Source organism: Brachyistius frenatus, unplaced genomic scaffold (genome assembly GCF_029030835.1).
Source record: "Brachyistius frenatus isolate BFR_SWC_R1_liver_20210118 unplaced genomic scaffold, ASM2903083v1 Contig_6, whole genome shotgun sequence".
Classification (NCBI taxonomy): Eukaryota; Metazoa; Chordata; class Actinopteri; family Embiotocidae; genus Brachyistius; species Brachyistius frenatus.
The window spans coordinates 6,835,286-6,849,392 of record NW_027210605.1 but is presented as its reverse complement, the minus strand read 5'-3'; the positions used below and the strand labels follow the sequence as shown (position 1 = coordinate 6,849,392).

The window sequence follows — 14,107 nt, the reverse complement described above, 5'->3', positions numbered from 1 at the left end:
GCCTGCGCCTTCACTCGGGACTACCCTGAGAAGCAGAGAGTGAAGGAAGAGCAACTATTCTTTCTCCTTTTCTTTCCCCTCGTCGAGGACACCTGTCTGCCCCGGTTCCTCTGGAAACATGTCCAAGACTCTCCCACCAACCACCGACCCCACAAAGATGGGGCTCGGACGGTCCATTGCAGTGCTGACGTCAGGAGGAGATGCCCAAGGTAAGCAGAGGATGAAGCTCCACTGCTCTGATCACAGCTTTGTTTTAAACTGTTAAAACACAGAGTGAGTCTTGATGAGGGGAAAGGTGCTGACCAGTGTTTTCCCTGCTGAGGGCAACAAGCAGCTGTAAAAGTCTGTCATGTGGATGCCAATAAAGTATCATATATACTCTGACTGCATGACATTTTAAGATCAGAAGCCAAAGAACAGAGAGGGGCAGCAACAATTTTTCAAAATGTCAGCGTGGCACCAGCTGTCAGAGGTGGATGGAAGTTTGGCTGTCAGTCCAGTTTGAAGTCATGAACATTATAAGGGGATTGCATCTTGGATTCACTGCACTGCCAAATGCACTGTCAGTGTTTAATGTAATGTTTTTACCAAAAGACAACCAACTTTGTAACTTCTCACCGAAAATTGTGCTGCAGATTAAAACTAGACACTTTACAAATGAAGTTTTTAATAAAGATTCTTTAACATGTTATCAAACATACCATTTGAGATTAACCCTCTATAAACAATCAGTCCATTATCTCTACTTGAAGCTTAACTGGGTGATGTCCCATTTTTCTTATATTCCTGTGCAATATTTCTATACAAACTGGAATCCAACTCATGAGCTCACTTATGTAAAGGCTTTATCTGCTTCTTATGCCCCTCGTGCAGTCCCTTATTTTACATCTTTGGGGCTAATTTTAGAGGCGTGACCTTTTTCTGGTATGGAACAGAGAAACGCCCCAGTACACAGCTGCTGTCTGTTGAAACAAGAGCTGCAACATGCCAGCCTGCCACAACACAACCTCACACAGTGGCCTTTAGTGTACCGTACATCCAGGGGCGAAATGGTAGACAAGGCATTCACTCCCCCAAACTCAGATCCTGTCCTTTACCCCATGGTTATCTTTGTCTCATCTGTTGCCACCGTGGAGTTACTTCAAAGTCAAGACGGGGCTGAAAGGTCTTTATGTGTATCTGACAGGAAGTGTCAAGGACAATCCGACTTTATTGTGTGTAAATAAAACAGTCATGTCGTTTGTGTATCTCAGGTATGAACGCTGCAGTGAGGGCCACAGTCAGAGTTGGCCTCTACACAGGAGCCAAAGTCTTCTTTGTTCATGAGGTATGGGCTGTAGGGTTGTACAGGTTACAGAAAAATGTCCCATAATAGTAAGCACAACAAGCGTGACTGCTGTGTTGTGTGTGTTAATGTGGGCTGTAGGGCTACCAGGGCCTGGTGGATGGAGGAGAAAACATCCGCCCTGCCTCATGGGAGAGTGTGTCCATGATGCTTCAACTGGTGAGTGATGAAGCTGAATAAAAGCACACAGAACACAGCCACATATTGTTCTTTTTTTTTTTATTGTTCATCAATAAGAGTCTGGATTAGAGTTTTATTGGTATTAACCATCTTTGCAAATCCTTAGTCGTCTCCCTACGAGTCGTCCTTCCCCAAAGAACTGTAACAATATTTACAGTTGAAATCATGAAACTGAACACAAACAAAGACAGAAGGAAAATTAGAAACTAGAATCAAACTAGAAAAACCCGCTTTGCAGTTGTATGCCTACGCCATCCAGTCAAGTTACAGTTCACATCCATGTCTGTCCAGATTCCTATAATATATGTAGTGAAGACTTTGAAGGAATTTCTCCAATAAATCTGATTCTGATAGAACACAAGGTTGCAGCCGTGACAGTAGATGATGTTTCAAATACGGTTGTTGTTGCACAGAAAGTACAAATTCTAAAATGATGATGCTTCACACATCACCAATGTTACAGCACAGAAGATCTATACAATCACCACATTTTTAATATGGGCACCCCAGATTAGTGTCACTAATTCAGTGCCTGACTAAATGTGAAATGTGGTCCTTCTATTCCTGAGTTATGGTGCTGAATAATGGAATGAAAAGAGTTTTTGCAGTATATTATGTTGCAACAGTAAAGTTGGCCTTTGACCTTTTGGATATAAAATGTCATCACTTCATCATTTTATCCTATTTAACATCTGTGTGAAATTTTGTCATAATTAGTGAATTGATTCTTTAGTTATGGCCGCAAACATATTTTGCGGGGTCACAGTGACCTTTGACCTTCGGACTCAAAGCTGATTACCGAGGGAATGTTGGTGCCAAAACTTAAAGAAATTCTCTTAAGTCGTTCCTGAGATATTGCATTGATCAAGAACAGGACAGGTGGACGGACAACCCAAACACATCTGGGCTGTGGCCACTGCTGTCGTCGGCATTGAGACAAAAAAAATAGATAGAAAGGAGGAATGGGTTCAGTCTTCAATGAATTGAAGTAAGTTATACATTTCTCAGCGCTGCCTATCATACCATATGTTTGGTTCAGTTTCATGTTTTGTGATGTCCACAATGAAACCGTTACTGCAACAACAATACAATGGAGTAAAAAAAGTCAACAGTAGAATTTCTTTCCGGAGAGAACTCACTGTCAACAGTTTTACAGAAACTTTCTTTCGTGGAAAGAAATGTTAATTAAAAATTATTCAAAAAACATTTTGCTGATAAGGAAAGACATTTTTTTGTTGTAGTGTAGCTCTCAGGCAAATATCTCAAAACCTGTGCAAATAAAAGTTAAACCATTGGACTGAGCATGACATAAGTGAGAGGATCTATTTGTTTCATAATGTGGGTAAACTGACCCTTTAGTGGGTACAGACCACGGCAGGTTTCTGAGATATCACCCTTGAATAACCTTTTTCATTTACCTACAGATGATGCAACCTCTGTTAATGTGCATTCAGATCATCCCGACGAGTTTTTGTAAAGCTGCCTGATGCACATCACCCTGCTGAGATTAATATTAAGCAGTATTACAAGATAACTGGTTGAAATCTCTGTGATCGCTGCATTAATCAAAATCATCTTCCCTCAAAGCCAGAAAATGTCTGTGAGTCTCAGTCACTGTTGAACAGTCTGTCTTCTTCATATGTTAGGGAGGTACTGTCATCGGCAGCGCTCGCTGCAAGGACTTCAGATCCAGGGAGGGTCGTATGACGGCAGCCTGCAACCTGGTGAAGCTGGGCATCACTAACTTGTGTGTGATCGGAGGTGACGGCAGTCTGACTGGAGCCAATGAGTTCAGGACTGAGTGGAGCGGACTGCTGGCTGACCTGTTCCGAGCTGGTAAAGAGACAGATAGTGAATCTGCTCCTCAGTTCTGTCTCAGTCTGTCCTTTTTGTTCCTTCAAATATTATTTTGTAATCCATCATAAGAGGTGGAATGGAGGATATCATGATAATCATATTCATTCACTGAGGATATACAGCACTGTGCAACGGTTTTAGCGGCTAAAAGTAAAGTGAGGATGCTTTCAAAATCAGTGCCATGAATAGCTTTTATTCTTTAAATAACTTCATATCAGGGGAGTAATCCAGTCAGTATTTGGTGTGACCCCACTTTTCCTTCAATACAGCTCTAGTTCTCTTTATAAAACACTTGTGCACAGTTTTTCCCAGTGCTCTACAGATGGGTTGCTGCGAGTATCTTGGAGAAAGTGCCTCACTTCTTCTGTGGGTTTTGGCTTTTATTCTCATTGTCTCTTCATGTGAACCCAAACTGACTCTATGATGCTAAGATCAGAGCTCTGAGGCAGTCATACTATCTGCTGTAGGACTCCTTGTTCTTCCTGCTGCTGAAGAAACAGTTCTTTTTACATCTGGCTGTGTGTTTGGGCTTCTTGTCATGTTGCTGAATGAGTTTGGGAACAATCTGCATCCTTTCTGCTAAATTTTCAGTCCTAATTTATATTGAAATGTACTAGTATTACTGTAGCACATTTCCTCTCAAAACCAGGGATAATACCTTGAAATAAAATTAGAAGAGGAAAGAAACAATACACTTTTGTCAAATTGATATGTCATTAATATGTTTTATGTTATTATATTGCATTATTTGCCTCCTGTCCTTTTTGTTACAAATGAAATGTTTGAGTCTGTTGTCTTTCTTCAGGAAAGATCACAGAAGAAGAAGCCAAGAAATCGTCCCATCTGAACATCGTTGGCATGGTCGGCTCCATCGACAACGACTTCTGTGGCACCGACATGACCATCGGCACTGACTCCGCCCTGCACCGCATCATTGAGGTGGTGGACGCCATCACTACGACTGCACAGAGGTCAGACACCTGCATGTACACAGAGATCATTAAGATTCATTCTACTCATCTGAAAGGGTGAAATCAACTATAGCACCAGTAGTTTGTACACCTGCACAGGTAGAAAGGTGTTCAGTTCATCACATTTCAGATGCAAAGAAATACAATGCAGTATAAGTCCAGGGTTCTTCTGACTGAAAACAACTCTCACCATGTTGTCTATTGACAGATTGAATAAAAAAAAAACTGTTTTCTTTATAGATTTACAAATGTATATTCCTTTGTGAGTATAGATACAGAATCTGCGATGTGTAAATGTTTATCATAAGGCAGATATTTTGGGTTTTGAAATCTCACCCAATAAAGGATGAAGACATTGTGATTCTTACCTAATTTGTACACAATGCTCTGTGTTCATCCACAGCCACCAGAGGACATTTATACTGGAAGTGATGGGCAGACACTGTGGGTTAGTACCTTGTGTACTTGGTCTGTTTGTGTGTGTTTGTGTGTGTGCTATTGGTCGAAAAGACAATTTTACAATCCAGTCGAATACATTTTTAAATCTTTACTGGCTATCACTAGTTACCCATGATATACAAATTTAACAATAAATGCTGCTGAAATTAATCACATTCCCAATCATTTTATGTAAAGATAATTGTATCATTCTCATCATGTGTCCATTCATCTGATTGTTGTCTTTTATGGGGAAAACACAATTCCAAACAATAAAACCCTCATAGATATTTAAAGCTCTGTTAAGGCATCCTTGTTAGTTAACACGCTGACTCAGTACAGTTCAAATCCAGCGAGGGTCTTTTGTTGTATGACATCCCTCTTCTGTTTCCACTTATTCCCCGTCACATCTTTGCTGACAAATATCGAAATACAGGCGAAAAGACTGGAATACAAAACCCTCTCAATCGAAGTTCTGTTTTCTTAGATACACTGTGTGCTACTGAATTTACATGAAGCCTCCATGCATATTTTTGGGGTTTCAGGACATCAAATCATGGATATGAGATGCTGTCAGAAATGCTCAAGTGGGATATTATTACTGCTAAATTTAAAACTGAGTTTAAAATGTACAGAACAAATATTATATGTTTTCCAATGTCCCTATAAGACACATGTACTATGACTGAATTATGTACAGATCTGCTGGTTTACCTTGAGATAAATGTGGTGTGCGTGTGTGTGTGTGTGTGTGTGTGTGTGTGTGTGTGTGTGTGTGTGTGTGTGTGTGTGTGTGTGTGTGTGTGTGTGTGTGTGTGTGTGTGTGTGTGTGTGTGTGTGTGTGTGTGTGTGTGTGTGTGTGTGTGTGTGTGTGTGTGTGTTTATGTGTGTGTGTGTGTGTGCGTGTGCGTGTGTGTGTGTGCAGGTACCTGGCCCTGGTAACGGCTCTGGCCTGTGGTGCCGACTGGGTGTTCATCCCAGAGATGCCACCAGAAGAGAACTGGGAGAACCACCTGTGCAGGAGGCTGACAAACGTAAGTATGTCTTTATTTGCAGATGTTCACGCTTTCTCTGTTTACATGACAATCAGAATACATAATTGTGTTTTTAATGTTTTTAGCAAAGGGCCAGAGGGTCTCGTCTCAATGTGATCATTGTGGCTGAGGGTGCGATGGCCAGGGACGGCAAACCAATTACATCTGAGCAGATCAAAAAGGCAAGCTCATCAAGTTAATGTCAGCAAAGTATCACTGTAAGTTACACAGACAGTTATTGCCAAACAAACAAGTGGATTTATTTGTCTCCAGCTGGTGACCGACAGACTCGGCTTTGACACACGCACCACTGTTCTTGGACACGTACAGAGAGGAGGAACTCCCTCGGCCTTCGACCGAATCCTGGTGAGTATCTCAGTGAAAACCAAACATAAATGACAGTATGCAGCTGTGCCTCTACTCACACACGCACGGTGATCTGACTTGGTGTGTGTGTGTGTGTGTGTGTGTGTGTGTGTGTGTGTGTGTGTGTGTGTGTGTGTGTGTGTGTGTGTGTGTGTGTGTGTGTGTGTGTGTGTGTGTGTGTACATGTTAGCTCTGAATGTAGAACTGGTTTAGAGAAATACAGACTATGCTGGCTAACAGTATTTACATCACTGACAATTCAAACAGTAAGAAGGGAAAGTCTCATTTGAATTCACTCGATGCATTTCTCCTCACACATGACTACAAGAAAGGTTGGAATGACTAACGAGTGATTCTGCTACTGCTGGCTCACAACACGGAGGTGAATTTCTTAAATAATATTTACAAGTTGAATGCTGATGATGAACGGAAACAAAATGAACTGCAAGTCTGTTTTTTCCTTTGATGTGCATTAAAAAGGGGGATTTTATGGAGGTTTTTATTTATCAAATAAAGACCAAAACCTGTTAGACCCGTTTCACCAAAATATGAAAACCAGAAGTGATGATGTCCCTGAATTCTTTGACATTTTAGTCCGTTTTTTTCCCCAGTGATTCCCAGCAATAGATAACTATTAGGGATGGGCATCTTAAGCAAAAATACTATTACTAAAATACTATTTGACTAAGATTTTAAGTTTTGGCAGACTTTGCGCTACACCTTATTTTTGTTTGTTTTTTTATTGAAGGAGTTCCACCAAAAACTTTTGGACAGTTGCAGTCGTCTTTGCTTGTTTCTTTGTACCGTAGCATCTAATCTCAAAGGGCCACATGGTTTACCAAACCCTGGTGGTAAGTGCTCTTCTCCTTCTTTGGTTGGCTAATGGCAGTTGGAAACCGCCATTTTCTGACAGTACTAACACATTACTACCTGACAACAAAAACCAAGGCATATAAGACAAGGCTCTTGTCGCACAAACTATTTCATATTTCAAGACCTTTCCCAAGTAACTTTATTACATATCCAGTGTTTCCCCTACCATTTTAATGGTCCAGGACACCCCCCTCCACCCCCATCAAAATAAATAAATACATACGAACGTACTCGTAGAACTGCAGTTTTGTCCAGTAACTACTATTTATTTTCAGCGTGAGAGCTGCAAGTGGATTTTCTGGTCACTGACAGTTTTGCTAATGTGTCTTTTTTTTTTTTCTGCTCTGCCGTGCGTGTGCGTGTGTGTGTGTGTGTGTGTGTGTGTGTGTGTGTGTGTGTGTGTGTGTGTGTGTGTGTGTGTGTGTGTGTGTGTGTGTGTGTGTGTGTGTGTGTCATCCAGGGCAGCAGGATGGGTGTGGAGGCGGTGATGGCGTTGCTGGAGGCCACTCCAGACACTCCTGCCTGTGTGGTCAGCCTATCTGGGAACCAGGCAGTCAGACTGCCGCTCATGGAGTGTGTGCAAGTGGTATGTGAGATTTTTCTCCCTGGCAAGGAGATACCATTCCACCGACTGAACTTCCCCAGTGTGTTGCTCTACTTGATATGTACAGATAAAAGTATTTTTTTGCTTTACAGACTAAAGATGTGACTGCCGCCATGGCTCAGGGAAGATTTGAGGATGCTATCAAGCTCAGAGGAAAGTACGTATTATCCTGAGTGTCATGGCAACAAAATAATCAAATGCTCCATCAAACTTAGTTTTTTGCTTCATCACAATGGAGCTCTATGGAGCCCGAGTTATTGAAATCATTATAAACTTTGACCATGTTTAATCCAAATAAATCAATATAGAGCAACAGGAGCTCTGATTGGCCATTTTCCTGCTAGAACATAACAACTGGCCTGTCTGAGTTGCTGCTCTGTTGGTTAAACAGATTAATTGTGAAATAGAAAATGAAACACAAAGTTCCCTTAATTTTGCAGAGCCATTCAATTATTGATTCATTGCGGATTCACTGAGGTATTATATTTCCAGATGTGATGTTCTTTTATTAAATTTTTCTGCATCTACAGCAATTTATGGTAATGTGCTTTTTGAAATTGGTTGATTTAAGTGATTATGATTAAACACTGTTTTAATAAAAGCATATAAAAAAACACAAAACTAACAGCAAAAAGTAAAATCATGTAAAGCAAAACTGTTAAACCTGGTAGAGATTAATACCAAATACCTTTTTATTTTGTCAAATTTAGCTGATCATTTCACTCACTCAAGCTGATTTATAATGTGCAGGAGTTTTGAGAACAACTGGAACACATACAAGCTGTTGGCTCACATAAATCCTCCAGATGTGAAGGTGAGAATCAGACTCATACCAACTTTATTATACGTTTTTAAAAAAAGGACTATATAATAGTATCTACACTGACAATTTTTTTTATCCAATAACTAACCCTTCAGTTGTCTGCTTTTCTCTCTCTTATTTTCAGAGCAACATCAATGTGGCCATTATGAACATTGGAGCTCCTTGTGCTGGTATGAACGCTGCGGTTCGCTCAGCAGTCAGGATGGGAATCATTCAGGGTCACTCCATGTTGGCTGTCTATGACGGCTTCGACGGTCTGGCTCAGGGACAGGTAATTCTACATTTCTGTCTTTGTTCCAGACCTCCTTTTGTAAATGTTTTAAAGAGATTTTTAGACGGAATTGTAGAAAAGATGTTTTATCTTTTTAAACCAAGGAGACAAAAATATAAAGGTTTTCATGTCTTTGTCAGCAGCTGCATATACTAGAAATCACTTGTTGCCATAAGCCCATAGACCAACCCAGTGGCAAATTACTCCGACATCTACCACGAGTAGTTTTTATGATATGTTGTTAACTGTTAAACTGACAAATGGGTCAACAAATGTTTATCCAATTTACAACAACAACTGTAATGTTATTGTTGCAAGTGCTAGTAACAGGGCTACTACATTAGCATTAATGGTGAATAAATGAATAAATACTTTAACTCAAGCGTTTTACCCATTTCTCATTATACTTTTTAAATAAAAGATATTCAACACTCCAATGTAATTTATTGCCATATTCTATACATACTGTTAAGTAAGTAAATACTTAAGTATTGTTAAGTATTTGTTTCTGTTTCTGTTTCCTAATAGTTCTGTGTGTTTTAGTTTATGGTATTCAACATTTTGAGCTAGTTCTTTCCACTCACTGCAGATTGAGCCCATCACCTGGACTTCAGTAAGCGGCTGGACTGGAAAAGGAGGTTCAATGTTGGGCACCAAGAGGTAAAATATATGTTATTCTAATTTTTAGTGGCACAACTTTATTTCAAAATTCTAAAGACTACAAAAAAATGTCACTGCATTATGTTTCTTTCCTAAAGAACTCTGCCAGGCAAAATATTGGACGAAATCAGCCAAAACATCGCCAAGTTCAACATCCATGCTTTAGTGATCATTGGTGGATTTGAAGTAAGACTTGTCAGCAGTTCTTCTCTGTTAAAAGTCTTGTAAATGTTGACCTGTCTTATTTCTCGGGCTTAATAATAAATTAACCGACAACACCTTGACAGTTTTTGCCCTCTTTTAGACACACACAACCAAACTAATTCTCCTCCCCTCCCCTGCTGCAGGCCTACGTGGGGGGCCTGGAGCTGGTGCAGGCTAGAGAAAAATACGAGGAGATGTGCATTCCTATGGTGGTCATCCCTGCCACCGTCTCCAACAACGTCCCTGGCTCTGACTTCAGCATTGGCGCTGACACCGCCCTCAACACCATCACCGCTGTCAGTGGCTTAACAGCATGCAGATATATATATATGCATATATATATGCATATAAAAATATATATGTATATATATATATGCATATATATATGCATATAAAAATATATATGTATATTAAAAAAAAACAGCTAAACAGATGTGTGGTTTGTTTCTCTGAAGACTTGTGACAGAATCAAGCAGTCTTCAGCAGGGACCAAGCGCCGTGTGTTCATCGTGGAGACTATGGGTGGATACTGCGGCTACTTGGCCACCATGGCTGGTATGGCTGCTGGAGCTGATGCTGCCTACATCTTTGAGGAAAAATTCAACATTAAAGACCTGGAGGTGAGTGGAAGGTCATGGAAGAACAGGAACTTTTGAGATTGTAATATCATACACACCAGTCTTAATGACTGTAGAAGAAAACCTAAGTATCCTGCCTACTTTTCAGTCTTCAGATCTTCAGCAGGCAAAATTTACACAGACAAATAATTCTTCCTGAAAGAAAATGAGTTCAGTGTGCAGGATTCATTGGTTTTGTGCCATTTTCTGCAGACTGAGCAGATATTTATTCTCAGAGTGTGATCTGTGAATTTGGCCCTCAGGTGAATGTAGAGCATCTGGTGGAGAAGATGAAAACAACAGTCAAGAGAGGTTTGATTCTCAGGTTGGTTTTTGTTCAGGGTGAAGAACAAAAGTTAGGAGCAGCAGTAAGAATTGAGGTATTCTGTTCAAACACCAGTAGTGAGACTAAACACTTAAAATCATCTCACATGCCCATGTTAGTTACTGTTGCTTTAGCAGAGCCTTAATCATGACTTCCAAATGTGAATGCTTTTATTGTTCCCTTTAACTCAATAACAAGAATACAAACTAAGGATTTGTTTTACATATATAGTATTTTTACTGAAAACATGTTGATATGTTACAACGGGAAAAGTCTATGTTTAAATAGTAAAATTAATGAAGTCTCAATTCCATTTAGCTGCTTCAGGTTTGCTTGGAGTTACAGTTGCACTCTTATGGCTTCATGGGAGAACCCAGCAATCATTTAAATGATTGATTATGACCATTCAAATCTCTGCTGTGAAAAAGGCCTCTAACTCTGAAAACATGCACATCTGCCATGAATTAATTTCTCTCTAGATAATAATCTGTAACTGTTGTGATAAAGGAACGAGAGCTGCAATGCCAACTATACCACTGACTTCATCTTCAACCTTTACTCAGAGGAGGGCAAAGGCATCTTCGACTGCCGTAAGAACGTCCTCGGACACATGCAACAGGTGTGTTTGTGTGAGAAAGTGTCAAAAGCACTCTTGATAAAAAGTAATTTTCTCCTTGTTTGTCTACATCACAATGTGTTCCCCTGTCTGTCCTCTCTCGACTGCAGGGTGGCACGCCGACACCCTTCGACAGGAACTTTGGCACAAAGATGGGTGCCAAGTCTGTTCTGTGGCTGACTGAGAAACTGAAGGAGTGCTACAGGCATGGTACGGTGACCTGAAAATGTTAGAAAATGGTGGAAAATGTCGACCAGTGTTTTCCAAAGCCTAAAGTATAGTTTAAAATGTCTTGTTTTGTCCAGACCAACAGTCCACAACAAAAAAAATATTTATTTCATCATCATGGATGACTAAAGGAAGCAGAAAATCTTCACATTCCAGAAGCTGGAATCAAAGAATTTTATCATATTTTAATTTTCTTAGAAAACCCTTAAAACTATTAATCGTTTATTGAAATAGTTGCGGATTAATTTTCTGATGATCAGCCAATCGATTAATCATCTAACTGTTGCAGATGAACATTTTTCTATCAATCTATCAAACGGTATAAGAAGTCGTTAACCGTCACTCCATCCATAGAAACAGTATAATCCTATTACACCCTAATGCATCAACCGTGATAATGGTCCAACACAACTGTTAATCCTTTTGATGCCAGTGTAGTTTTGAATGAAGGACTTTTGTAATGGAGTATTCTTACATTCTTGTGTTGCTATTTTTATGAATCCTCATCAGTAATACCATAAGAGGTAAATCTACGTTTGACTGTTTCATTTCCTGTTTTGTTTTTTAGGTCGTATCTTTGCTAACACACCGGACTCTGCTTGTGTGCTGGGCATGAGGAAGAGGTCGCTCAACTTCCAGCCTCTTGCTGACCTGAAGGGAGACACAGATTTTGAGTAAGATAAATATCTTTAATGTGACATACCGTATAAGCATACTGTACATACAGTTACATGTGTAATGGTGTCTGATACCCTCCTCGGTCTGCTGCAGGCACCGCATCCCCAAAACACAGTGGTGGCTAAAAATCAGGCCCATCATGAAGATCCTGGCCAAATACGACATAAAACTAGACACATCTGAACACGCCGACATGGAGCATGTGATCAAGAAGATGAGTCCTATGGGGAAGTAGACTCAGTCTGCTCTCTAGGTCCTTGTGGTTGGAAAGGGACACATTTTCTGTTCCATGACAAAGTTTATTTTTCTTGTCAATATTGGTAAAAGAGCTGCAATCTTTTTCTTTCCTGTCCTGAATGTGCATTTTCTCATTTAATTCCGTGTTTTGTAGCTCTGCCGAAACTCAAAAACTTTGTGAATAACCTACATTTCGCAAAAGATAACATTTCAATAAAACTGATTAAAGATATAGTCCACAGAAATTTGCATTGTTGGTGATTTATGGAGCAGAATGTACAGAAAGGAAAATTCATCCTGAGGAACTAGGTGACTCTTATTTTTAATTCGCACCCTGTATTCTGGAAACGATGTTGAGTCAAACACCTCCTTCCACTCCATAGGTCCCTACCAGGACCAGTTTGAATCTGTTGTAGAAATGCATTCAGACCAGTTTTTGAAAGTTTTCGAGTTTGGCACATTCACTGGGAAAGCTGCCTGGTATGACTGAAACTAAAATGTATGCCACATTTGTTGTACTTCATTCCTGTTGCATCAAATTTGGAAGAGCCGCTGTTGAGAATTTTTGGAATAGTTTCAATGACAATATCGCTGATTCATTGTTACAAGGCTGTAATTTACTCTCTGATCCATAGTTTTGATTATAGGCAGAAGTAAAAATGTCCGTTAGGGTCCTGGCTGGATGATAAGAAAAAGGAGGCTAATTTTCTTTCAAGATTCATCCAACTGTCTCTTTTCTGTAGAGCTGAAGGTTGCTCATTTTGGTCTCAGTTGTGGAGCTGTTACTGAATAATCTGGTGGTTGTTGTTTTTTTAATTGACAATTTAAAAAATGTTTAGAGGGTTAATTAATCTAAATAAAAGAGTATTAACATCTCCATTGAACACACCAGGTTGTATCAATATGCAAATATTTCATTTCAAAGGTTTAATTGCTAGTGGTTGGAAAGGGACACATTTTCTGTTCCATGACAAAGTTTATTTTTCTTGTCAATATTGGTAAAAGAGCTGCAGTCTTTTTCTTTCCTGTCCTGAATGTGCATTTTCTCATTTAATTCCGTGTTTTGTAGCTCTGCCGAAACTCAAAAACTTTGTGAATAACCTACATTTCGCAAAAGATAACATTTCAATAAAACTGATTAAAGATATAGTCCACAGAAATTTAAGATGTTCCTATTAAATTAGTTTTACTTTATGCAGAAAAAAAAAGGCCTTAAGTTTCCACATCACAGTTGTATAAATTGCATATTGAAATACTATGTTATGCAAAGTATGGTACACCTTGGACACAAATTAAAAAGTAATACAGGAACTTTCAATTTAATCTATATAAAGGTATTTATTACCTTCAAATTTCTTGCAGGTAAAGAGCAGCTTGTATTTGTCTGGTGCACTTAACTGAACAGTTAGGCTGGATCCCAAACAGGTGTTTTTATGTAGCTCACTGTGTTTGGTAAAGAGCCTATAAAGTCTGTCACTAAATTACATACTAAAACATGGTCTGCGAAGAAACTCATTTATTCAGGTCATATCTAAAATTGCAAATTCACAGCAAGTCAATCTGTCTTACATCAGGTGTCCCAATCACAGTATCATAACATTCACTATTGGCAAACATATTTCCTTTTATTTTGAAGAGAACGTTAACAGTGGAGCAATTTTAATCCACAAAGCAGATAATCCTATAAAATATTGGCCATTGTAAAACTGCGACCAATTTTTTCAACAACCTTTTTGGGTTGATCAAAGTGCTTTCAATGGTTTATCATCTGTTCCTGATT

The 14,107-nt window shown here is 39.4% G+C and overlaps 1 protein-coding gene across 1 annotated transcript; it reads left to right on the top strand.

Annotated features, from left to right (window-relative positions):
- Window positions 1-13: 13 nt before the first annotated feature.
- LOC138615343 (ATP-dependent 6-phosphofructokinase, muscle type-like) lies at window positions 14-13,259 on the top strand. The gene is made up of 22 exons (XM_069688893.1): window positions 14-209; window positions 1,254-1,327; window positions 1,427-1,504; window positions 3,172-3,361; window positions 4,188-4,353; window positions 4,757-4,801; window positions 5,717-5,825; window positions 5,912-6,007; window positions 6,099-6,191; window positions 7,525-7,650; window positions 7,761-7,825; window positions 8,419-8,482; window positions 8,616-8,762; window positions 9,352-9,422; window positions 9,521-9,608; window positions 9,770-9,922; window positions 10,082-10,246; window positions 10,507-10,568; window positions 11,076-11,187; window positions 11,295-11,394; window positions 11,981-12,086; window positions 12,184-13,259. The coding sequence occupies exons 1-22, from the start codon at window positions 119-121 to the stop codon at window positions 12,323-12,325; spliced, it is 2,343 nt and encodes a 780-aa protein (XP_069544994.1). The 5' UTR covers window positions 14-118; the 3' UTR covers window positions 12,326-13,259.
- Window positions 13,260-14,107: the final 848 nt, after the last annotated feature.

Coding starts and splice junctions, on each gene's coding strand:
- LOC138615343 (XM_069688893.1), top strand. CDS start 119: ATGTCCAAGACTCTCCCACCAACCACCGACCCCACAAAGATGGGGCTC. Junction 7,651..7,760: donor TCATGGAGTGTGTGCAAGTG/GTATGTGAGATT, acceptor TTTGCTTTACAG/ACTAAAGATGTGACTGCCGC. Junction 8,483..8,615: donor TAAATCCTCCAGATGTGAAG/GTGAGAATCAGA, acceptor TCTTATTTTCAG/AGCAACATCAATGTGGCCAT.